This window comes from Halichoerus grypus, chromosome 3 (assembly GCF_964656455.1).
Source record: "Halichoerus grypus chromosome 3, mHalGry1.hap1.1, whole genome shotgun sequence".
Lineage (NCBI taxonomy): Eukaryota > Metazoa > Chordata > Mammalia > Carnivora > Phocidae > Halichoerus > Halichoerus grypus.
In genome coordinates this window covers 20,030,679-20,056,789 of record NC_135714.1, presented here as the reverse complement: position 1 = coordinate 20,056,789, position 26,111 = coordinate 20,030,679, and the positions used below count along the sequence as shown (strand labels likewise).

The window sequence follows — 26,111 nt, the reverse complement described above, 5'->3', positions numbered from 1 at the left end:
CCCCTTTACTTTCCCCAGCCCCTCTGCACAAGTGCAAAATTCTTCCTTCAAGTCCGTCTCAGGAACACTCTCGGACACCGGCTAAACGCAACGGACACCGCCGCGCATGATCAAGTCCACGGTTTCTGGCGCACAAGCTACGGCGGTTTGCGCATGTGCAGAAGCGAGACAAGCTTTTTGTCCCAAGGCCTTGCCGTACCGTCCGGGCGGCGAGTTGCATCCTGGGTTCAGTAAGCGCGTACGGCGTGTGTCGAGTGTTCTCTCGCCACTGTCGGCACCGCCGAAATGAACCGCGAGAGCTTCGCGGCGGGCGAGCGGCTGGTGTCGCCGGCTTATGTGCGACAGGGCTGTGAGGCCCGCCGCTCGCATGAGCACCTCATACGGCTGCTTCTGGAGAAGGTACCGAGCTGTCGGGTCCCTCCCCAGCTGCCGCGCCCCCCACAGCCTCTGGCTCCGCCCAGCGCCCCTTTAGTCCGGCGTCCTGCCCACCCGCTCCCGTCTGTCGGTTGAGACCTGTCCCCGGAGTCTCTCGCAGCTTGGCGTGCGTTGTGCTGACTTGCGCTCAGCTCCTCAGTCTCACCATAAACCAGCAAAACCCAGAGAGTGTTGTTAGGGAGCTTGTGGGAGTCAGGATTTTGAGTCCCGTTTTTCCCGAACTTCGGGATGTGGAAGGGAGGGGAAGTCCCAGTTCTTTACTGTTTTGTTTGCGAGAAGGGCAAAGTTCGCATCTTCCGTCTTTCACTACTCCCAAGGGGGACGCTTTGTGTTTGTAAACCAGGATATAGTAACTCGAACCAAGAACTGCTGCAGAACCTCGCAGGTCTCGTTCCTGCCAGTACCCCGAATTTTAATTGCACTCAAGTTTGACAAGCCGTAGTCTTAGCAGTCCGGTTTGAAGAATCGTCATTGAAGATACGGTTTTTGGTTTTCAGTTACCTTAACTGCAACTTTAAACTGAGTAAATGTCATCGTATTCATTTATTATCCCTTCTGAGAATCTGTAGATAATTGTAATGCAGTGTAACAAATGCTTTGCCTCTTCGAGGTTTCTTCGTTGTGCTGAATTTATGTCTGAAGTTGAGAAAGCAAGAAGCATGGCAAAATACACATTGCAAAGTTTAAAAAAATTCATTGAAGTACGGTTCTAGGGATGGTTTTCTGAAATAAAAGTTTTTGTTTGTTTGTTTTTGCTTTTTTTTTTTTTTTCAGGGCAAGTGTCCAGAGGATGGTTGGGATGAAAGTACACTTGAACTTTTTTTACATGAACTTGCAATCATGGATAGCAACAATTTCCTGGGCAATTGTGGTGTGGGAGAAAGGGAAGGGAGAGTGGCATCTGCCTTAGTTGCTCGGCGTCATTACAGGTATATTTTTAAAGTAGAAAGCCTTTCTTTCTTTCTTTTTTTTTTTTTGTTAAAAACCATGGTGTTAATACTAATCATTTTAAATTATAAAATATCTGTTGGTGACCTGCTTCTTCCCTATTCAAATGGGCATATAAACCAGATGCAACAGGGAGATGGAAACAGTTTGAGTAGTTGCTTTTCAAGACAGTCCGGTGAAGGTTCTAGTTATCCTGTCATGTTCTGGGTGTTTAATAACAATACTGCCTATACACTTAACATAATAAACCTGTTTGGTTGTAAGAGTTTAAAATATGTTAAGGTTGTTTATAGTTTGCCATATTTCTTTTCTGATACTGCAAGTTTTTTTAGAGAATGATACGTCGGTAGAACTTTAAAATGTTCATCAGTATCTAAACTGAATCCTATTTTATAAATAGCTTTCTTTGTTGCAGTAGATGCAGGAAAGGTATGCCAAACTTGATTTAAGATTATTAAGTCACTTTTTTCTTTTGCAATATTTTAGAAAGCTTTTCATCAATCTGCTAATCATTTAATTGGTAGTGTTTCCAAATATCATTTCTCTGTTCTTCCAGTTTTATGCGAAATATAGGTGAACTTTTAAAAGTTCCTGTCTTGAAATTTTCAGTGGTGAAATTTTCCTGTGGATAGTAGAATTTTATTTCAGTCAAAACCATTGCAGTCAGAACTAATGATAATGAATCTAGAACTTGGATGAAAAATTCATGGTTAAAATGGGCTGCTAACATGATTTATAATATTTGTAAAAAAATGCTTCATACATTAGGTTTCAGTGGTGATGAAATATGACACTAGTGTTCTCTGATAATCCCAGAGTGACGGATTTCTGATCTAACTATAAAGTACAAACAAACTTTTAATTTTGAAAAATATTCAGAGGTATCTTGCAAGTGTATAATGTCATCTAATTTAAAATGAATGGATTTGCACACTGATTTTCAAGGAGTATATACAGTTGACCCTTGAACAATATGGGTTTGAACTGTGCAGGTCCATTTACAAGTGGATATTTTTCATTGAACGCAGGACAGTATTGTAAATGTATTTGCTCTTCCTTATGATCTTTTTAATAACATTTTCTTTAACTTGCTTTCTTGTAAGAGAACAGTATATAATACATATACAAAATATGTGTTAATCAACTGTTTATGTTATTGGTAAGGCTTCCGGTCAACAATAGGCTATTAGTAGTTAAGTTTTGGGGGAATCAGTTATACATAGATTTTTGACTGTGCAGGCCTCCCTTAGCCTCCCCATTCAAGGGTCACCTGTAATATATATATATATTTTTTAAGATTTTATTTATTTGACAGAGAGAGACACAGCAAGAGAGGGAACACAAGCAGGGGGAGTGAGAGAGGGAGAAGCGGGCTTCCCACGGAGCAGGGAACCCGATGCGGGGCTTGATTCCAGGACCCTGGGATCATGACCCGAGCCGAAGGCAGACGCTTAACGACTGAGCCACCCAGGTGCCCCACACCTGTAATATTTTTTAAATTAAGGCTGTATTTGAAATAGCAGCTCATCCCCATTGGAACTTAATCCACTGCTCTGGTTAAGGAAATGGAAAGAAAGAAGGGAATCTAATGTTGCATATATTCTGGTTTTCCATTCCTGCTAACAAACCACCTCAAAACTTGGTGGCTTAAAACAATAATTTAGTATTATCTCTCACAGTTCTGTGGGTTAACTGGGCTAAGCAGGATGATTATTGCTTCCAGTCTCTCATGCAGTTGTAGTCAGATGTTGGCTGAGAGTTTAGTCATTAGGTTAAACTGGGCAGTTTATCCAAGTTGACTCACTTAGACCTCTGGGAGCTCAGATGGCCTCCGCAGGTGGGATCTGGCATGGCATCTGGATTATAGGAGGGAGCTCCCACAAGAGCAAGCCCTTCAAGAGGCCAGGTGAAGCTTTAAGGCTTCTTTGACCTAAATCAGAAATTCCAGAACATCACTTCCACTAGATTCTTCCTGGCCAAGCAAGTCACTAAAGCCAGTGCAGATCCAAGTGAAGAGGAATTTGATCCATCTCTTGATGTTGGCAGTAGTGTGTGGGCATAGGGAGAAAAGGAATTGATGGTGGCCATCTTTGGAGACTAGCTACCACAATGTAATTGATGAATTTGTTTCAATTTAGGGTGTTTTTACATTATTAATAGTTTATGAAATGTATCTGTAATAGTCAAGTGTTGCTTCTGCTGTTTTTTTGATTATTGTATCTGTATACTTATGCAGTGGATTACTTAGAACACCCAATATTTTTGTTCAGTTGTTGGCCCATTTTTTGCTTAGGTTCATTCATGGAATTGGACGATCGGGTGATATTTCTGCTGTGCAGCCAAAAGCTGCAGGTTCTAGCCTTTTGAACAGAATTACCAATTCTTTGGTCCTGGACATCATAAAGTTGGCTGGTATGTATTATATTAATCATAATACTTTTGGGTGACCAGCCACACACACCTTTGCTTAATATCTTTTATTAATGCCTCTTTCCAAACAGGTTCTAAATGGCTCTTGAAAAGACATATTTTTAAAAACCCTTTAGAAAAAGATAGAAAATCAGAGCCATAAGCCTGGAGGATGAATTTGTCAGTGAGCTTCCTGAGGTCGAGTACAGAGGAAGCACTGTCTATAACTCTTATATTTGATTGAAGAATTCTATCATTTCTTCAAGAAGGATGCTGGTTTTTCAGTGGAGTAACTAATTTCTCCTTTACTTCTTATTTTTAGGTGTCCCTACAGTGACCAACTGCTTTGTAGTTCCCATGGCAACTGGTATGAGTCTAACCTTGTGTTTCTTAACATTACGACACAAAAGACCAAAGGCAAAGTATATTCTATGGCCGAGAATAGACCAGAAGTCCTGCTTTAAATCCATGATCACTGCAGGTAAAAGAAGAGAAATGACGTATATAATGTAGAAAATTCACCCTTTTTATATAGAGGTAGATGAATGGAAAAGAAACTGTGTTCCTATTCCACCTTTTTATTGTAATAAAATATACATAATAAGATTTACTATTTTAATCAGTTTTATTTTATTTATTTATTTAAAAAATTTATTTATTTATTTATTAGAGAGAGAGAGAGCAAGCATGAGCAGGGGGAGGGGGAAGAGGCAGAAGGAGCAGGAGAAGCAGATTCCCTGCTTAGCAGGGAGCCCAATGCTAGCTTAGTCCCAGGACCCTGAGATCATGACCTGAGCTGAAGGCAGACGCTTAACTGACTGGGCCACCCAGGCGCCCCAGTTTTAATAATTTTAAATGTATGGTTCTATGACATTAAATACATTCACAAGGTTGTGCAATCATTAGGTAACACCATCTCCAGAACTTTTTCATCCTCTTAAACTGGATCTCTATCCATTAAACAATAACTCCTCCCTCCCCACTACCGCCAGTTCCTAGCAATCACCATTTTACTTTCTGTCTCTATGAATTTGACTACTCTGGGTCCTTCATGTAAGTGGAATATAGAGTATTTGTCCTTTTGAGACTGGCTTATTTCATAGAGCACAATATCTTTAAAGTTCATCCATGTTATAGCATGTATCAGAATTTCTTTCCTTTTTAAGGTTAATACTCCACTGTATATATTTATATCTCACATTTTGTTCTTTCTTTCATTCATTGATGGACACCTGGGTTGCTTTCACCTTTTGGTTCTTGTGAATAATGCTGATGTGAATATGGGTGCACAAATACCTGTTTGAGTCCCTGCTTTGAATTCTTTGGGATATATACTCTGAAGTGGGATGGCTGTATCGTATGTCCCTATTCTTTGAAATGGGGATATGATTACCTGTCATAAAATTGTTTTGATATTAAGCAGGATGACATATGAAATACCCAGCAGTAATCCCTGGAGCATAAAGGGTACTAAGGGGCTTCAGGAATGGTGATTGTATATACATAAGTAGAATACATATAAATTATTACCATAAATCGGAGTGTAAGGACCCAGGCATCATTACATATAGGTGAGACAAAAACTTTATGTTGGTATTTTAGTATTTAGCTTGCTTAAGTCAAAGTGAATTTGAGAATTTAAGGTTAATTTTGAATAGCTTCAGTATGTTATATGAAGTGAACTATATTGGCCTGTAATTAAATTGCATAAATAATCCTAAAGAAATTCATGTAAAGGGATTCATAATTAGGACGTATAGTAGAAACTGATAGACTTTCAAAAGATATACTCATTTACTTTAAGTGGTATAAAGTTGTCAAGTCTGTTTATTTACATCCTGTTAACCAAAGAACTACTACCAAACTTACGGGAAAGATTGCCATATTGAAAAATTGGAAAATTTTCCAAAAGATCTTAGGATTTGTACTAAATTTACAGTTTATCCTTTCTTAGGATAGCCTATATTCTTAGGAAGCAAGATAGTTGTATTCTCAAAAAAACCTTGCATTATAAATGTTTGAAAGCAAAAATAGGGTTGGGTCTAGAGAATTTGAAAAATAATAGAAAATTAGCTGTCATTAGGAAGCACTACTTATTTAAGTTTTGTTTGTTTTAAAAGCTATGAAGGTATAGATATAAAACCTGGACATCTCTGAACCAACATAATTGATCATTTTATAGTGGCCAGGTTTTTATATATCTATAGATAGAATGCAGACAACTTGACATGGGTTATAAAACATAGAAGAAAACTACTTGCTCATAACTGTGCTTTAATTTGCTGTGTGACCTTGGAGAAACCACTTAATTTTCCTGAACTTTGGCTCCCTTATCTTTGAAATGAGTTAGTTGAGCTAAATGGTTTCTAAATCTCTTATAGCCCCTAAATGTATGAGTCCAGCCTGCTATAGATTTGCTATTTGGGAAGACTGAAGATGTGACTACATAATAACTTTACATGTAAAATTTCCCAAGTTTATTTTCTTTCCAGCTTGTAAGACTCAAGCAATTAGATTTTACTTTTATCCTAAGTACTTACTAGCATTATGAAATATTTAGTTATCTAAGTGCTTTGGGCATTGTTTAGTGTATATATTGTACATGAAACTCTTGAAGTTTATGGATACCTAAATATTTACCATACAAGATTACATAGTTATTATTTGGGCAGACCTTTGATCAGGTGCTAGTTTGATCATGTGCTAATTCAACTGAAAATTGAGAAATAGTTTTTATATTTAAATTATATAGAAGGCCCTTGTAAACTATGGGATGGGTCAGTAATCATTAGGCTACTAATATTCATTACTTTTTCTTTAGGAGTAAAATATTAAGTTGATGATTGTGATTTGTTTTAGTACTTGAATTATATTTTTATTCTTGTCCATCTCTGAAATAAAGTGAACTTAAAAATGAAATGTTGCCGGAGAAATGAGTAGATTTACTTTTCTGTGGTCTGAAATTGAATTGTACCAAATGATCCTTTTTGTCATCCGTGACTGTGTTATTACTTTTATAGGTCTCTATTTGACATTTGTTTTCCTTCCCAGAATTAGTCTTTCTAGTCCTATCTAAGTGTTAAATAGATTTGTGGTCCTAATTGTGGTCTACTAGTCCTTCACATTATTTTGGCCTGCTTTTGACTCCTACCAGTATTGAGCCAGGTCTTTATTACTTGGGGAGGGTTCACTGACCAGATTTAGAGTTCTTGTGTGGAATAGCACTGCTTGGTAGAGTTCCAGGATCTTCCCTTATTTTAGTTTATCTAACATTTTGATTTCTGATTGGCTTGGTTAGGTTTTGAGCCTGTGGTGATAGAGAATGTTTTAGAAGGTGACGAGCTGCGCACAGACCTGAAAGCAGTGGAGGCTAAAGTTCGGGAACTTGGGCCTGATTCCATTCTGTGTGTTCATTCCACTACATCCTGTTTTGCTCCAAGGGTGCCTGATAGGTAAATCATTTGCAAATATTGTCCTTTAGGTGTTCATCGGGTCTTTTAAACGAAATGCAGATATACTCATTCTCAAAGATGCTTAAGTAACATTGGGCAGTAAATAGGTGAATGGACTAGTGGAGAAACAGCGTGGTGGTTTGGGAAAATAAAAATTTAATACAGAAGAAGGAAAAAAACTAATACCAAGTGGAGATCCCTTTATAACCTGTGTAGACACAGAGCATCTCTATTTTCTTGCTTTTTTCTATTTCTGATCTCTTTGCATCTTTTCCTCATTATTTAAGTAGAAGTTTCTAAGCATAATGTTGGATTTACTTGTTTTCATTGCTGTCTCCATTTCTTTGATTTTACAGTTAGTTTTCCTATGTAAGATTAACAGATTTTTTGAATAGGAAATTTTAGGATTATTTATTGCCTTTTGAATTTTTTAATTGGAAGATTAACTCACATGTACACTTAAACGTACACAGTGGCTGTCTTTGCATTTTGAGAAAAATGCATATATTTAAGAAAATAAAAGGAAAAAGAAAAAAAGCAAATGTTTACTTTTCTAAAGGATATCCACAAATTTTATTCTGAAAATGTAATAGGTTTGGGTATAGTAATACAGATTTCTAGTTTTGACAGCAGCTCTTTGTTTGATTTTAACATTTTGAACATAAGTGCTAATAATTTGTAAAAACTATATTGACTTTGGGCTATTTTTTAAGATCAAGTTATACTTTAGTTTTAATTCATGGAATCACACAATTTGGCATTAATGAATGTATGTTACTGTTTATTATTTTATAGGCATGTTTTAAGAGACAATTTTAAGACCATGCTCTTGAAAATTTACCTTATTTCATTTGTGACTCTGAATTCTATTTTAAGATTATATTGCGTATGCTTTCCTTGTTTATTCATTACTTACCAATCAGTTTTTAAATTTGCATTGAAATATTATATAAACATCTCTGTTCATTCCTCATTGATGATTTTGCTATCTCAAAAAATGTTAATGTGATAGAAATAAGTCACATTTCCAAAAACAGCATATGGGTATTGTGTTAGATTGTTTATGCTTGAGGATAGTTTTGTTTCATTTTTTTTTTTTTTTTTTTAGATGTCAGTATACTTGGTATAGGGTTAAGTCTTTTACATGTATTATCTCTCCTTTGGAAAAAAATCACAAAAGTTTTTATCAGCAAAATTCTCATATGCCACTTTTTCGTTGTGTTATATAATGAATGTTTCTGATAAAAGTGAACTTTAGGAAAATAGTGATGCACAGTTATTAGTAATATGTTTGAATTTCTGATTTTATTAAACTTAAAATATATTTTGATTTCTTTGCATTAAGCTTATTCTTTTATAGTCTTAATTTGAATAGGTATATGTATATATATGTTGTCTTTATCAGTTAATTAATTGGACAGAGTATTGTGGGGCAAAATCAGTCAAAGGATATTTAAAAAAAAAAAAAAAGGTTATCATTTCTACCTGACAAACATCTTAAATTGGCTGCTAAGTTACAATACAATTTGATCCACATGGAAAATATTTTTTGTCTTTCCTTGCCTTTCATTAAATACCTTTATACATCCTCTAAATATTAGCAGATTTGATGAATTCTGAATATTTAAAACAACTCACAAGTGATTTTTTTTTTCTTTTAAAAATAGTACTTTATGTTATTATAGCATCTTCCTTTCGAGGAGCTTTGTTATTAAGAAATGCTTTTATTAGTACACAAACATATAAAAGTGACTTCTATGAAGAAAATACTTGTTTGTATCCCAGAAAGTCTATTTTTTAAAAACAATATCTGATTAATTTGAGTAATAGAAACGTTTCTCTGTCAATTTGTGAGGTTTATGAAAATGAATGATAAAATGACTTTTTAGTTCATAATACTTTAAGGAAGTAAATTGAAAACTTCTGACAGATGAATAATGTCATTCCTATCTGTACTTTAAAAACATAATGTGCATCTAAAAAAGAAAATGTATTTTGCAAAAACAAATAATAAAACTATATAATATATATTTGAAATACATCCTTATGGGAAAGAACTTTTATTGCTTTGCTTCCAAATTCTTTATATTGTAGAAAGAACATTTTTAAAAAAATTTAACTTTATTAAATCATAGGATTTAGTTTTAGCTTCATAGCATGTGAAGACATTTCTGTTAGAAATGGCCTCAGTCACAAGTAGTATTTGGTTTTGCAAAGGAACATCATTTATTACACTCCAATTGAAATTTATTACCTTACTTTGCATAGAGTTAGACTCTCAAATTGTTTTAATATAAGGAGTGTCAAATGAAAAATAAGAGTGAATTTAAAACCAGCAGCTATTTAAAAGATTCTTTAGTTTGCAAGTTGTTGGAAAATGTTATTTTGGTACTGAAACATTTTAATGTTCTGTATTTTTTAATACATTAAAGTCTACTTGAAAATGTATTTTTTACTTTATGAGATGTTAAATGTAAGATTTCTTAAGATTTCAAGACATGCTAATTATTTTGCAGCTATTAGCTTTAGTATGATAAGCAACCAAAAGCATTTAAAAATGACATACCACCTTGTTAAGGGGTCATTATAATCTGCTTCTTGCTTTTTATATAGGAAATTTTAAAGTGATTTAAAAGCTACCATCTATACAGATTTTTATAAATACCCGTTTTCCCATTTATTGGTAACATTAATTTAAAAGCTTTTTTAGGTTTATCCTAAAGTGCCTGCTGCTGAATTTTATGCTAAACTACTGCTGTAGAAATTTCAGTTTTCCCATTTTTTTCCTAGTGTACATTAAGAATAACTATTGAATTAAAAAAGTTCTCACACTGTAATTTATAAAAGCACAGTAGGAATATGTCTTTCTGTTGAATATTTATGTTTGTAGATTAGAAGAACTGGCTGTGATTTGTGCTAATTACGGCATTCCCCATATAGTCAACAATGCTTATGGAGTGCAGTCTTCAAAGTGTATGCACCTCATCCAGCAGGTAAGAGAGTTTAAAAAGATATGTCAAGAAAAAATGATTTTAACACACTACAAGATTATTCCTTTGTTTTTCTTACTACTTAATAGGGTAAAATCAACTTTCTGGCATCTTCAACTTCATGGAGCATTAGAAATTGGCATCTAATATCCATATAGTAGAAGCCACTCTTCTTTGCTGGTAATTGGACTGGTAGCTTTGGTCAGGACCAACATAGAAATACTTAGTAGCTTATTTGTTTAACTTTCTGAGATTATTTCATTACCAGTATTCTCACTTTTCTAATATACTGGGTTATTGTATTTTTAAAACTATATTGATGATTTATTCCATATTTAAGGAATCACTTAACCTTATTATCCTAGGCTGGAAATGGCTTCATTTATAAACATTTTAGTGTTTAACTGTGGAGTTGGCGGGTTTTAAAAAAATGTTATGATTTTGTTTTTATAAGTATCAACCAGATCCTAGTCATCTGTTTTAGATTCTTTTTTTTAAAGAAATTTTTATTTATTTATTTTGAGGGAGCGAGAGAGAGAGAGCAGGAGTAGGGTGAGGGGCAGAGGCAGAGGGAGAGGGAGAAGCAGATTCTCCGCTGAGCAGGGATCCCGACTGGGGGCTCCATCCCAGGACCCTGGGATCATGACCTGAGCTGAAGGCAGACGCTTAACCAACTGAGTCACGCAGGCACCCCATAGATTCTTTTTTTTTTTTTTAAAGATTTATTTATTTATTTTAGTGAGAGAGAGAGCACGCGCGTGCGTGCGTGTTGGGGGAAGGGGCAGAGGGAGAGAGAATCTCCAGCAGACTCTGTGCTGAGCATGGAGCCTGATGCAGGACTCGATCCCACAACCCTGAGATCACTCCCTGAGCCGAAACCAAGAGTCAGACACTTAACAGACTGTGCCATCCAGGCACCCCTGTTTTAGATTCTTATTTTGAAAATACGTCTGGGCATCCCATCCTGCTCAGAATAAGAGTCATAGCCGTGGCCTGCAAGCCTTTGTGTATTCAGGCCTCTGCAGCTTCTCCAGGTTCATTTACTACTGCCCTCTCTCTCACCTGCTGTCTCTGGGCACATTTTTTCTGTTCCTCCATTGTGTCATGGGTGTGCCCACTGCCCTGGTTTTGCTCTTGTTCCTTCCTCACAGTGAAACTCTTGTGGAGAGCTGCATAGCTTCTTACCTCTCTCAGACACCTATCTAAAATTACAGGTTCCTTTTTCTTGCCTGCATTTTCTGTCTCCCTTTTCCTATTTTATGTCATACTCCTTTATTTTAAGGTACATATTTTTCCACATTATAATATCTCTAAAACTGGGGTGTCTTAGATTCAGTGGTATCTTATAATGTTAATCGACAATGTTTTTTCTTACCTAGTGGTGTGGAAAATTTGGCTGCTTCTTAAAATTGATGTTGATCTTGTTCCTTTTCTCCATAGCACGTCTCACCATTTGATATGATGTTTATTTTTTTTATTGTCTAGTTATTGATAGTAACTAGAATTAAGATTCTGTTAGGGAAAGGACTTTGTTTTGTTCACTCTTGTGTCTTCAATACTTAAGACAGATTCTGGTACATAATTGATACTCAGTAACCGGTTCCTGAAAAAAATTGGATGAATAAATGAAATATTATATCTAGTTACAGTGATTATTTATACTGTGTTAAGATGTGGATAGATATTATCCATGTATGAGTTATATAATTTATGTGCATAATGGTGTTAATCACATACTCAGTTTGGATACACATGTGGTCTGTGTTATGTGGGCAAGACTTTTTCACAGATTATCTGTGGCCTTCTCCAGTGCAATGGTGAATGCTTCTTATTCCAGTAGATCCTAGCTGGTAAAAAAATTTTTTTTGAAGTGTACTAGTATCATTTCTCATATAAATGTAGTTTATATGATAGTATTAACTGATTTGCTTAACTGCTTTACTCAGAGGTTGTACCAGTTAGGATGCAGTTGGCTGCAGGTAACAGAAACCCAACACAAATTAGCCTAACCAATGAGGAGGTAGATGACATAACATAAGAAGTCCAGAGGTAGAGTGGCTGGTAGGCATGTTATGTCAGAGGAAGACTATTTATCATTTCTTTTGTATCCTTTTCCATTATTCCTTAACTTTTTAAGGAACTTTTTCATTGTAATTCTAGACTAGATTTTCTCCAATGAGAATGATAGCTGAGAAAGGTTGTATAATTCTCTACACCGGAAATCTTTTTTTTTTTTTTAAGATTTTATTTATTTATTTGAGAGAGAGGGAGAGTGGGAGAGAGAGAGCACGGGATGGGGGAGGGTTAGAGGGAGAAGCAGACTCCTCACTGAGCTGAGTGGGGAGCCCGATACGGTGCTTGATCCCGGGACTCCCGCCTAACCAACTGAGCCACCCAGGCGCCGTCTATACTGGAAATCTTGAAAAACATTTTATTTCAGTGATTTGTTTTTATTTCTCCTCTCCCTTTTCCCCCTTTCCTCTTTAATTTTTAGCAGCCTCAATTCTTTTGAAAGTTAAGTATATCAGCATTACTAAAAGTTCAGAAAGTGAGGAAGAAGTAGATCACTCATGATCCTATACCCTAACAAATACCCTTAATAATTTATGTGTTCACTCTTTTCTCTTTTTTTATATGTGTATTGCTTTTTACATAGTGAAAGTCATTGTGTACATTTAATGTTACTTTTTTTAAACTTTGTGCAAAAAATATATTTAATTTTTATAGATTATATTTCTGTACTCCCCACATGCCTATAAAATCTTCATAATGATCTTTTCTGTGGCTCCAAAACATTTACTCAAATATTATATATTTAACCCAGAAGTCCTTAGTGGTGGTGTGCTCACAGTATAATTTTGAATACTAGAAACTTTGGCAGCATAACTGGAGAGATTAAGACAAAGACAGTGAGCCCCAGGATCTGATGTAAAAGGTGCTGTTGGAGTTGTACGTCACGAATGTCCTACTTTGTCATCGCTTCTCTTCATTTGTGAGGTGGTTTTACTAAAATTTTAACCAGAAAATAACACTTTAAGGTGGGTGAGTGATATTTAAATAGTTACTGTATTGTTGCAGATACTGTATTACCTTCCAAAATGAGCATTTCTTAAAAGAAGAAGAGCAGTACTTAAATGTTTTAATTTTACCAAATTGGCCCTGAAGAGAAGAGGTAGTGGCACTGTTGCTTTGAACCAAAGAAATACTTGGGTCTTATTGAGTGCTAGTTGCTGTTCATGACATTCTAAAAAATGACAGTTAGATTTAATTCATCTCAGTAGTTCTTCTTAGTAGGGGTGCCTGGGTGGCTCAATCATTAAGCGTCTGCCTTTGGCTCAGGTCATGGTCCCAGGGTCCTGGGATCGAGCCCCACATCGGGCTCCCTGCTCCGCGGGGAGCCTGCTTCTCCCTCTCCCATGCCACCTGCTTGTGTTCCCTCTCTCGCTGTGTCTCTCTCTGTCAAATAAATAAATATAATCTTAAAAAAAAAAAAAGATGTTCATAGAGAACCTGGTACTAAACCAATTTTAAAAAAAAATAGTTCTTCTTAGTAATATATGCCATTTATTGAGTACCCACCATTTGTCAGGCATCCTGCTTAGACCTTTAAAGTTTATTAGCTTAATCCTAACAATTTAAGGTGTACTTATTATTTCCTTTCTACAAATGAAGAAACAAACTCAGAAGGATTAAGTGACTAGCCCGAGGTCCCATAGCTACAAAATGGCCCATTTAGTTCAGTGTGACTTCAGAGCCTCATATTTTCTCTTAAAAAAAAAAAGTGCTGAAATTACAAATACTTTCTTGAGAAGATAGTGTTGTAGTAATCAAACAATTAGTGGAGAAAGAGCTATAACTAAAATGTTTCAGCTTTACTCATTTTATTTTATTTTTATGTTTTTGAAAGATTTTATTTATTAGAGAGAGAGAAAGAGCACGAGAGTAGGATGAGGGGCAGAGGGAGAAGCAGACTCCCCGCTGAGCAAGGAGCCCGATGCAGGACTCAATCCCGGGACTCCGGGATCATGACCTGAGCCAAAGGGAGATGCTTAACTGACTGAGCCACCCAGGCACTGCCCCCTGTTTTTTTTATTTTAAAGGTGACACCCAGAATGTTTTAATGAAGAGCATATAAAACATTCTGGTATGCACGTGTCATCCCCAGGAAGGTGGCTTTGAAGAACCAATACTTCTGATTATATACTAAACTGACTAATTTAGGAGACTGATGGAATATGGATGGTAGGACAGATTAATGGAGAGGGATGTTGTAGAGTCACAGAAATACTTGGATTGATTATTTTAGAGTCAGAATGGATTGCAAAGCTCCCAAAGTGTGGGAAGCATCAGCTTTGCTTACTAAGAATTTGGGAAAAGTAGGTGTTATACTACTTATTCACAGACCTACTTGTCAGTTCATTCAACAGATATTTACAGGGTTCCCCCTCATGTGCCAGGCATCAGGTTAGGCAGTGGGGATACAGTAGTGAATACAGCAGAATCCTTATCTTCATGGAGCAGAAGCAGACAGTAAACAATAAGTATGACAGGTCTTGATAAATGCTCTGGATTGGGGAGGGGGTGTCAGATTAGATGGAGTGATCCATGAAGTCCTCTTTTGTAACATTTGAGCAGAACCCTGAGTGATAGGAAGGAGTGAGCCCTGCAGCTCTCTAGAGTCCAGACAGAAGGTAACAGCAAGTGCCAAGACTGAGGCAGGAGTGTGCTCGGAGGATGTAAGGAAGGAAGGAGGCCAGTATGGCTGAATCAGGACAAATGAGGACAGCAATGGTAGTAAAGAGATTTGAGGTGTGCTAAGGATTGTGGAATTTATCCTTGTTATGGTCGTCAACCACGGGAGGGTTTTGAGCAGGAGAGTGACATGTCATTTACGTTTTTCAGCCCTCATTCTGGCTGCTATGTGGGTAACAGACTATAGGAAGGCAAGAGTGGAAGGCTGTTGCAGAGCCCACGTGAAATGTGTCGGTGGCCCGGGCCAGGGTGATGGCTGTTAAGGGTTAAGACATGGTTGGATTCAGATGTATTTTGAGAGTGGATCTTAACAGGGTGCGCTGATGAATCAGACGTGAGGTATGAGGAAATGAGAATTCCGGGACTCCAGGGCTTTGGCTTGGGTAGCTGGAAGAATGGAAATGCCACAGGAATAATATTTTATTTTATAAACATGGGCTCTTCCTCCAGATTACCTAGGTTTTAGTTCCTGCTGTGTCTTTGATTGCCTGGGTGACTTTCAATAAGGTGCTTTAACTGCCTGGATTTGAGTCCCAGCTGTGCTATTAAGTACATTTCTGACCTTGGGCAGGCCACTTTAATTTTATTGTGCCTTAATTTTCTCATCTGTAAAATAGCTATTATAGTAGCATCTACCTCGTATGGTTATTATGAGGGCTAAATGGGTTAAGAATGTAGAGTGCTTAGAACAGTGCCTGGTGCTAAGTAAGTTCTCAGTAAATTCCGACAGAAGTTATTATTATATGAACAGTTATCTGTTTTATTAATGCTACCACTATCCCTAGAACCTTAAGCAATGTTTGGCAGCTGATAGGTGCCCAGATACTTCTTTTGTGAGTAAACAAGGAGACGAATGAACTGATAAATGGCAGCCCTTCCCTTCATAGCACATGCCCCTATGTTCCCTATTTTATTTAAGCCCTTTCAGCCTTCTGGGGTTTTTTTCCTCTGACTTTAGTGAGAGTGGGTCCAGCTTGCTGGGTTTTTTTGTTTTTCTTTTTCGCTAAGCAGTTAACTTATTAAGCCATACTTGATGGATATTGACTAAACTTACGGTGGTAATCCATTCATTATATATGCATATATCAAATCATCATATCATACACCTCAAACTTATACATAATGTGTCAATTATATCAATAAAACTGGCAAAAAATGTGTTTTCATTTAAAAAAATGAAAAAAAAACTCCATACTTCACTTCCACATTTATTTGCAGTTTTATTTTTCTTTTAAAACATATGTAGGTACATATTGGGGCTTATTCACTCTGTTTCTTTGATAAAACCGTTTGTTTTTTGTGAGGCTGTTTGTTTTCTTGCCACGGAGTGTGCTGCCCTTTATGCTTTCTGTGTTTTAGTGATGAAGGGTTCTAGCAAAGCCTGGCAGTGATTATTCTCTTAATACTCCTGCTCCTGATTGAGGCTCACATTTCTCTTAGGAAGCCTTGGACAGTACTTAAATGTTAATAAAAGACAATTCTAAGAATTCCTCTTTATTTTTACGTTCTACTACTTTGCGTGCTGTTTGGTTATTTATTCTACTAGTTATTATATGCTTTTTTCTGTTTTCCTGTGATATGGTGAGAGTTTCTTTGATCATAGTTTATGAGGAAATTAGAAGAGTAACAGGGAAAGGTTAAGATTTAAACAATCATGCAGTAGCTTCCAAAGTAGTCGGCTTCCCTTTCCTGCTTTTGTGCTTCTCCCTATTGCCTGGATCTGGTCTCTCAGATTAGGCCAGCTATCTGCTCCTTCTATTCTCCCTGAGATATAGATGTGGAGGGAAAGTGTGAAGATGAAGGTCAAATGTGGTTATAATATTAATAGGAATGTAGATTGTGAATACAGATTGAAAATCTGTTGCTACAGATAAAGAAAAAAACGATCTTAGTTGAAATTTAGATAGTATCTCTATCTTTAAGAGGAGAAAATTGAAGCACATTGGATAGAAGGTCACAGACTATGTTGGATGGGGACTAGAACTTAGTTTTTACATTTCTGGTAAGTAAGTATTCAATTTTTCACTGGAATATTAGATTTTCACTTGGAGTTCATTTGCAGTGGGCTGAGATCATCTAAGATTATAACATTAGGAAACGTGAGTTATATAGAAACATTGCCAAGAGTATACAAAAAAATTCCATTAGTTGATGTTAAAAATAAACTTTTTTTTTCTCTTTTGTGATCTGAGTGGTGGTGGGAACAGAGCTTGTTGCTTAAAGTAGTCATGCAGGTAGTAGATTATCCCAGCATCAAAGAGAAGGACGTAAATGTATAACTGATTGGCAACATGAGTGGCTACTGTCCCTAAGATTACAGTGGCCACTCTTGAACTCACAGAGGGTGTTTAAAATTACTTAAGAGTTGCAGGACCCACTGTTGGCATTTATTGTCAAATAGAAGATCACAGATGAGAGGCGTGGGGAGGAATCTACTTTCCTAGCCAACTTTAAGGTGAAAAGCTGAGTTCCCACCTGAACTAATACTGAAACTCTGCCTTCCTCCCAAGGTAAGGTTGTTGTGAGGATTTAATGATTTTTTTTTTTTTTTTGTTATGAAAGCAGTTTGCAAATAAAGTGCTCTTTCACATAAGAGGAGCAGCATTTAAAAACTCATTTTCATACTTAAAAATCCTTTATTGGCACTGTTACAAAGAAAATAAGATATTTGATCTATTTCCGATTTTTCATGCATTGTTTAATAGTATTTATTTCTTAATAGCAGTTGTTGTTTCTTTTCCTAGAAGCCAATATGTAACATTACATGTTATTTCATTCTAGGGGGCTCGGGTTGGCAGAATAGATGCTTTTGTTCAGAGCTTGGACAAAAATTTTATGGTTCCGGTAGGTGGCGCTATAATTGCTGGCTTTAATGATTCCTTCATTCAGGAAATCAGCAAGATGTATCCAGGTAAATAAATCAGTTGCTCTACAGAAAAAATAACTAACAAACAAAAATCCATTTGTACTAGGCTACTATAATAAATCTTAATTTCTAAAGGTTTTTTCCCCCTTACTGAATGTTAACTTTATCTTATTTCAGGAAGAGCTTCAGCTTCACCTTCTTTAGATGTCCTTATTACTTTATTATCACTTGGATCAAATGGCTATAAGAAGCTATTAAAAGAAAGAAAGGTAAGCTTTCCCTTCAGGTGTAAAATAATACCCTTGACTAAAATTATTCCAAATTATTGGTGTTTTTGCCTTTTGGTTTGCCACTTTGAGGGTATAGATAGCTAGTGTGGTCCTAGGGGATTTACTTTGATCTGGAATCACTCCAGTTGGTTTTCAATTAATCATTGTCTCCTGTGTGTTCAGATATTGTGAGGGATCTTGGGCAGGTGAGTTTGCTTTTTTTTTTTTTTTTTGAGAAACTTCTACATAGAGATTCTTATTAGTTTAGTAAGATTCAGTTCATGTATCACTTAAAGATAGAGGGTCTTGAGAGACAAATGGACAAGTTTTTTCTTTCTGTTTTTGGAAGTCTGAAGACTTGTACAGGTGTGAGATGTCAGTCACAGGAGGAAGAACGGTCAGAAGTTGGTCAGCTTCTCATTCTAAAATAATAAATTCATCCCTTGTCATTACTGGAATGCTGAACTCATTGATTATGTTGGCTGTGAAAAGAAATGAAAACTGGACTTTGTCTCCAACACTAAAAACTGGCTTAATTAATTCAGGACAACTCCAAAATTGTAGACAGAGACAGTGTTGGCAGGGCGGGTCCGACTAAAATGTTTTATTCATCTCCCATCTGGGAGAGCTAGAGGCTCCTGGTACAGTGTTTGTATCTGTGTAAGTTTCTAACATTTAGTAGCAATTAAAGTCCCCTAGATTTATAATAGTACTTTATGTATTTTAAGATATTTTACATGTATTATCTGATAGATCCTCTCAACAGCTTTATGAATATGTAACAGAAATTGAAAAGTTTTGTTCCCTAGTTTCCTCTAGTCACCCCATTCCCTCCACCAGTTCAGTCCATAGGAAAGTAATTGCTTACTTTGTGTTATGAGGACATCTCTTAAGATTTACGTGATGTAGGAAAAGAGGCTGAACATCAGTCTTTAGGAAATGCACCTGAAAACCAGGGAGATACCACTACACACCTAGTAGAAGGGCTAATATAAAGAAAACTGACAGTACTGAATGCTGGCAAAGATCTCAAGCAAGTAGAGAATTCTCAGACATTGCTGGTAAGAACACAAATGGTACAGTAACTTTGGAAAACACTTTTGCAGTTTTCATAAAGTTAAACATATGCTCACCATATAAACTAGTGATTCCACTCCTAGCTATTTACTCAAGGGAAATGAAAATTTATGTCTGTACAAAAACCTATACATGAATGTTTATAGTGATTTTATTCATAATTGCCAAACCCTGGAAACAACTCAAATGTCCATCATCTGGTGTATAAACAAACTGTGGTACATATATACTCAGCAATAAAAAGGAACAAATTACTGATATAAGCAACAAAATAGTGGCTCTCAAATGCATTATACTAAATGAAATAAGCCAGACTCAAAGGGCTACATATTGTATGGTTTCATTTATATGCCACCCCGGAAAAGGCAAAAAATATCAGGACAGAGAAAAGATCAGTGGTTTCCAGAGTCATGGGTTGAGGGAGGGGACTCATGGGATGGGAAAATGGTCTATATCTTGATAGTGGGAGTAGTTTCATAACTGTATGTTTGTCCGAATTCATGGAAGTGGGCCCCTAAAAACTAGGCCTCTGAAATTTTGCTATATGTAAATTATGCCCCAATAAACCTAACAAAGATTTTCAAATGATTAGAATAAAACTCCAGTTTGATAAACTCCCAAAGGTAGTCATCGTGGTCATAGATTGTTGTAGCTAAGAGAAGACCTCAATAAATCCTCCAAGGAACCTTTTTTCCATATGACAGATGAAGCCTGATTATAGATGAGCAAAACTATCATGGGTTTATATTGTTTATATGAGAGTTTAGTTGTATTAGATGCCAGTGGACCTTAGCTCTCCTATAGCTGGTTGTTTCACTGTGGAAAAGATACTTGAACTCACAGATTTTTTTGTCAGGTGTTTCCATTATCCTCATTTTTACAGGGAATGGAAGGATAGAGAAGTAACATATATGAGGTAAATTGTGGGACCTGGGTTTAAAGCTAGGCAATTGGGCCTCTGATCCTCTGTCTTAACCTCTAAACTCTTCTGCTTTTCTCTTACATGGATAAATAGTCTAGCCTGGTAGCTATGTAGTTATCTTATATAGCTATAAATCTGAAGACTTAGGTCTACTAATACCCAAAGGCGGCAAAAACAATGAATAAATTTAGTGATCCTGGCCAAAAAAGCTCAGTTATATTTTAGAAAGGATATAAGCCATTTGCTTGTGCAGAATCACTGTTGTTGGGAACAGCCCCTCCCTGACTCCAGGTGATCCTACTGAGACTATCAATCACAGCCTCCCGTCCTGCTTTGCTCAGAGGAGTGGGCATGTGATCTGGCTAGCGTGGTTCACAGGTGGGCATGTGGAGGTGGAGTCCTTCCAGCAGGTCTGATAGATCCTTTAGAGAGCGAGAGGGTTTGCTGCTTTGCAGATAGTAAACTACTCAGCTGCCATATTTCTGGCCATGCCAAGAAAGCCTTCCTGGGACTCGAGAATATGAGAGGGAAAATGGAACTAAGAGTCATTTGAGTCTCTGGATCCAGCCATGTCTGCTTGTAGACTTACTTGGCTGTGAGATGAACCAACAAATTCCCTTTTCCGTTAAACTAGAGTATCTGGGGCACTTGGGTGGCTCAGTCGGTTAAGCGTCTGCCTTCGGCTCAGGTCATGATCCCAGGGTCCTGGGATCCAGCCCTGCGTCGGGCTCCCTGCTCAGCAGGGAGTCTGCTTCTCCCTCTCCCGCTCCCCCTGCTTGTGTTCCCTCTCTCACTGTGTTGCTCTCTGTCAAATAAATAAAATCTTTAAAAAAAAAATAAACTAGATTTCTAACACTGATACTTTTGATTTCTCTTACACCCTTGAGCCCTTTGTAATGTTTCCCAACATTCATTTCCTCCTTTCCACTTCTGCTGCTACCACCCTAACTCCGGCCCTTACCATATCACAGCTGGATGCTTACAGTAATTGACCAATTCTTCTCCCGAGCCCCAGTCTTAGTCTACTCTAATTTGCTATGTTATAGCAGAGTGCCAGATTAATATTTTAAAGTTCTTCAAGTTATTCTGCTTTGGGTTCTGGTTGCCTGCAAGACAAAGTCCATATTCCTTAGCCTGCCATCATGATCCTTTATAGTCTGGTCTCACATTACTTTGGCAGTATTGGACCTTGCTCTGCTCGTTCATTTATTCAGACAAAGAAATGTTTATGCATAGGCCCTAAAGTAAATTCACAAATGAGACTCACATAGTCTCTACCATCATGGAAATTATAGTCGGGGGAAATCTAGGTATTAAATAAACAATTATAAATCTGTTTGGCATTATGAAAGGACAAGCAGGACGTATGGGAGCGTGTAGCACCTAAGCCAGCCAGTTCTGGCAGGGTTGGGGAAGGCCGCCCTGAGGAAGCGACATCTGTTCTATAGAAGTACAACTCGTCCATTTATTAGACTCCTGTGGAGTCATCATAAGCTAGAAGGGGTGGCCAAAATAACTGTCGAACTCTTAAAGGGTATTTTAGACTAAGTCTAGAAAGCAAAGTACTATGCCAGTTATTGGAGAGTCTGTTCCAGATCACTTCATCAGATTGGCTTTCCTTTAGCTAAATTCAGAGTCAGGAAGTCTGGAGTGGGGTTCAAACAACTGCATTTGTGACAAACTTCCATGATGAATCTGATGCACATCCTAGTTTGAAACCCATTGTTTTGTGGGCACACAGGTCACTTGTATGTATAACAGAAACTTGGAGAAGAAACAACAATGTCCTAGCATTTTAACACATAGGTAGATAATATTTTATGGAGTTTGAGACAGACTGCATAAATATCCCAAATATCAAAGCTTAATAATATAACTTGTTAAAAAAATAATAATAATATAACTTGTTATCTGATCTTTTCAATTATCCTAGTTATAGTCTTTTCTTATATTGTTGCTGCTCTTTACCTTTCAATGATCCCTCTGCAGATTTTTGGAATATATAATAGCTCTGATAAGACTATGACATAAAGTTTTAAGTTAGACATTTAAAGATTATTCTTTATAATGTAGATAGAAACTTTAAAACTTTTTATATGCTGTTATTATCATATCAAGCAAGTGTACTATTCAGTATTTCCTATTTCTGTTCTTCTTGAATTGAAACTATATATGATAACTAATAATAGTGTATATTTGCTCTAATAAACTACTGTAGGTCTTGAGAGTGATTTTGTAGTTAAATTTATTTAACTAGCAAATTAAGCTGGTTATCTGAATGCATGCCCCTCAAAATCACCATCAGGTGTCTGAAATGAAGCTTGGTCCTTGCTTATGGGTAGTCTGGGAGGCTAGGGTCCGCCTTGGAGTTTGCATTCATACCTCTGTTCTTCGTGTCCTTTGCTTGATGTAGTAGATGCTCATCAGATGTTTGTTGAAGGAACTAATGGAAGGTATTTGGGAACACCTAGGTTTAGTTTTGTATAGTCATCTCTTATTTTACACAGAATGAGTATCTTTCTGGAAAATTAGAAAGCAAATTAACTTTTTGATACTGACTTACATGATGAATTAGATGTTCTCATAGAAATATTTCTCTATATGGTTATAGTTGGAAATTTGTGAAAAGAAGTGAGTTAAAATGGTGATGACCTGTTGTGTGTAACAGGTACTATACTTCTGGGAGTAGGTCTTCCTCTCTAGCAGGTACTCCTCTTCCAAAATAATTTCCTTACCTTAGGATTTAGGACTTGATTTTAGGGGTGCTCTGTTGGAATCTAAGAATTTCCGTGATGCCATAGTTCTTCTGATTTTTTATATTTAGGTTTTGACTTTAAATTTTTCAGCTACTTTTAGAGGATTCCAGACTTCATGCATGTGTACATTTTGCTTAGCATGAAAAAGAAAATCCACCTGCTTTGGGAATGACCTGTAGGAATATGTAGCTTAACTGGTAAATAGATCCAGCAGGTAGCCTAGCTTTGCTTCTCATTGGGACTTTGTTCATCATTGTATAAATATTTTATGGGCCAGATTTTATGTTCTAGTGATATTTATGAATTGGATGGCTCCATCTCAGATGTCAAGAGGTAACCTCTCTTTGTAACATCCAGAACTTTGTTCTTTTCCTTTTATCTAGATGGAGTAGAGTAGTATTCACAGGGATAGGACAAGAATAGGATTATAGCTACAGGGTATTAACATGTGTCTGTAAGAGTCCTGCCAGCTAATGTTAGTTATTATTTTTTAGTTATTTTTTTAAAAAGGTTTATTTATTGGGGCGCCTGGGTGGCTCAGTCGTTAAGCGTCTGCCTTCGGCTCAGGTCATGATCCCAGGGTCCTGGGATCGAGCCCCGCATCGGGCTCCCTGCTCGGCGGGAAGCCTGCTTCTCCCTCTCCCACTCCCCCTGCTTGTGTTCCCTCTCTCGCTGTGTCTCTCTGTCAAATAAATAAAAAAAAAAAAATCTTTAAAAAAAAAAAAAATAAATAAAAAAATAAAAAGGTTTATTTATTTATTAGAGAGAGAGCGTGCAAGTGTGAGGTGGGGGGCAGAGGACAGGGAGAGAGAATCCAAGCAGACTGTGCACTGAGCGCAGAGCCCTATGTGGGGCTCGATCTCATGGCCCTGAGATCATGACCTGAGCCAAAACCAAGAGTTGGACGCTCCACCGACTGCGCCACCCGGACACCCCACTAATGTTAGTTATTTTAACCTGAAAACTCTTTTAGGACGGAACAGTAGGTGGGTGGAAAGTGAGCATTTTTATGAATGTTTGTTGTGTGCCAGGAGCTCTGTGGGGTTTATTACACTCATTATTTCATGTACTACTTAAAGCAAGTTTATGAGGTAGGTATTATCCCCATTTTACAGATGAAATTGAGGCTCAGAGGTGTTAAGTACTTATCCAGAGAGCACAAAAAGTGCCAGAGCTGCCACTGTCTGATTAGGTCTGTGTGATTCTAAAGCCTCTGCGCTTCATGTCTCACCACTCTCTTCTCGATGCTTCCAGTCACTCATCCATCATTGAGGGAGTGCTTTCCCGCTCTGGGCTGGGCACTGGAGCCATAAAAATGCTGATCTCATGACCCTTTATTCTTAGCTACTGGAGGTATGTAAAACCCCAAAGGCTCTAATATATTAATTGGTTTTATTTAAAATTCGTTGTATAGACTTTACTTAGAGACTACCTGAAGTAATCTTCAAAGTAGTAAAGTGCTCCTTTGAGAACTCTGTCATTGTAAGTGAATAAAAGTTTACTCTTTAACAACTTCATTCAACAGGCAGATCTTTTTTTTTTTTTTTTTTTTTTTTTTTTTTTTTTAAAGATTTTTTATTTATTTATTTGACAGAGAGAGAGATAGTGAGAGCAAGAACACAAGCAGGGGGAGTGGGAGAGGGAGAAGCAGGCTTCCCGCCGAGCAGGGAGCCCGATGTGGGACTCGATCCCAGGATCCTGGGATCATGACCCGAGCCGAAGGCAGACGCTTAACGACTGAGCCACCCAGGCGCCCCAGGCAGATCTTTTCATTGAAAAATGTGGATGTCCTCGATAAACCGTAATTGCATATATGCGGCATAAATATTGTTTTTTTATTGGATTTGTTGCAGAAGTAAGGGCCTCTTTTGTTTAAATGGACTTGCTCTTGAACTGTGAAAATTTAATCGTGATAGTTTATCGGTTCAGCTCTGGAGAAGCTGAGGTAAAGCTATTTTGCTTCAGCCAGAGCTATTTATATACCATCACTGAGAGCTCCTTTTTATATTATCGGTGTTATTGCGTACTAAAAAAGGAGTGTTAAAAGAAAACTTAGGATTTTTTTTTTTTTTTAATTCTGTGCCCTTATTCATCACAATGATATTTTTAGAGGTTATTTCATCTAGTATATCTCTTCAGAAAAGGCTTTATCTTTTCACAGTAGAGGCAGACAAGAACTCAGCTTGAAGCCATTCCTTCTCAAGCCTTCTTTTTTGAAGGGTGAAAGGATCAGAGAGAGTGGAACTGTGTGTGTGAATTGAGCCTCTGCCCTTAGCCCCTTCCCGATTCACACATCTTCACTGAGGGGAGAAATGGCCATGAATTTAACTGAAGAGGCCTTTAAGAAAAGGGGTTAAAATTTAAGACACCATTTCTATGAGTTTCTCTCTGCAAAAAGAAAGATCAGTCTTAGAAGTTTCTCCTCACTTCTCTTTGCTTCTGGAGAAGGCCATCATTCTGCTTAGCTTTCCTTTTAGAAGAGTGCTTTGCTGAACAGGGCAAGCAGGTAATCATTCATTGTTGCAAATAGCTGCTGAATTGGACAAGTGCAGAAGAGGAATGACAGCGGATGGCTGCTCCAGCGGCTAGCATCTGTTAGCTGAGGCTCTGGGAGACAAGCTAAGTTCTAGAAGAACATCAGACATACAGCCTCAAACACTGTCCTATGACAAAGCTAAGTTTGGAAACATGAGGAGATTTGCCGCCCTAAAAGTGGAGTTGTTGAATCTCAACAAAAGCGTGGCATTTCAGGCCTGGCTGTGGGGCCTCGACAGAAGGGTTTTTGGAGGCCGTGCTTTAGCCTGAGATGCCCGGCCTGCTGAGGATGCCTGGGTCCTGTCAGCTGGTCGCAGAGCCACGTGTCTGCACATACGGGCCTCTGTGTGTGTGGAGCTGTACCCACAGTCTCCTGTCCGTCTGCCCTTTCATGCCATGGTGGACGTGTTAGACCAGTTGGTCTGTTTCCCTTTTGATTTATTACTGACCCGCCAAGACGTATTATGATAATTTGCGAAGTTCTCTTTTCATCTGCTCTTGTAACATGCAACAGTGTGTTTCAGAAAACATGATACATAAGACATTTTCCCTCAAAATTTAGTGAATCACGCACATTTGGGGGTTATGGGGAAGGAGAGGCTAAATGTTGGGCTTTACGACTGCAGATCAGTTTGTGAGAGGTAATGCTTCGTGTAATTCAGCGTCCCTTCCATTAACATCTTGAACTATGGCGTGAAGT

The 26,111-nt window shown here is 37.4% G+C and overlaps 1 protein-coding gene across 1 annotated transcript in view; it reads left to right on the top strand.

Moving 5' to 3' along the window:
• Positions 1–214: 214 nt before the first annotated feature.
• SEPSECS (Sep (O-phosphoserine) tRNA:Sec (selenocysteine) tRNA synthase) overlaps positions 215–26,111 on the top strand; it is a 36,009-nt gene continuing 10,112 nt past the window's right edge. The window contains exons 1-8 of the mRNA XM_036090627.2: positions 215–399; positions 1,210–1,364; positions 3,677–3,795; positions 4,115–4,273; positions 7,091–7,244; positions 10,135–10,237; positions 17,768–17,897; positions 18,030–18,121. Coding sequence (XP_035946520.1) covers positions 286–399; positions 1,210–1,364; positions 3,677–3,795; positions 4,115–4,273; positions 7,091–7,244; positions 10,135–10,237; positions 17,768–17,897; positions 18,030–18,121 — 1,026 coding nt within the window. The 5' untranslated portion in view covers positions 215–285. The remainder of the gene's footprint in view (positions 400–1,209; positions 1,365–3,676; positions 3,796–4,114; positions 4,274–7,090; positions 7,245–10,134; positions 10,238–17,767; positions 17,898–18,029; positions 18,122–26,111) is intronic.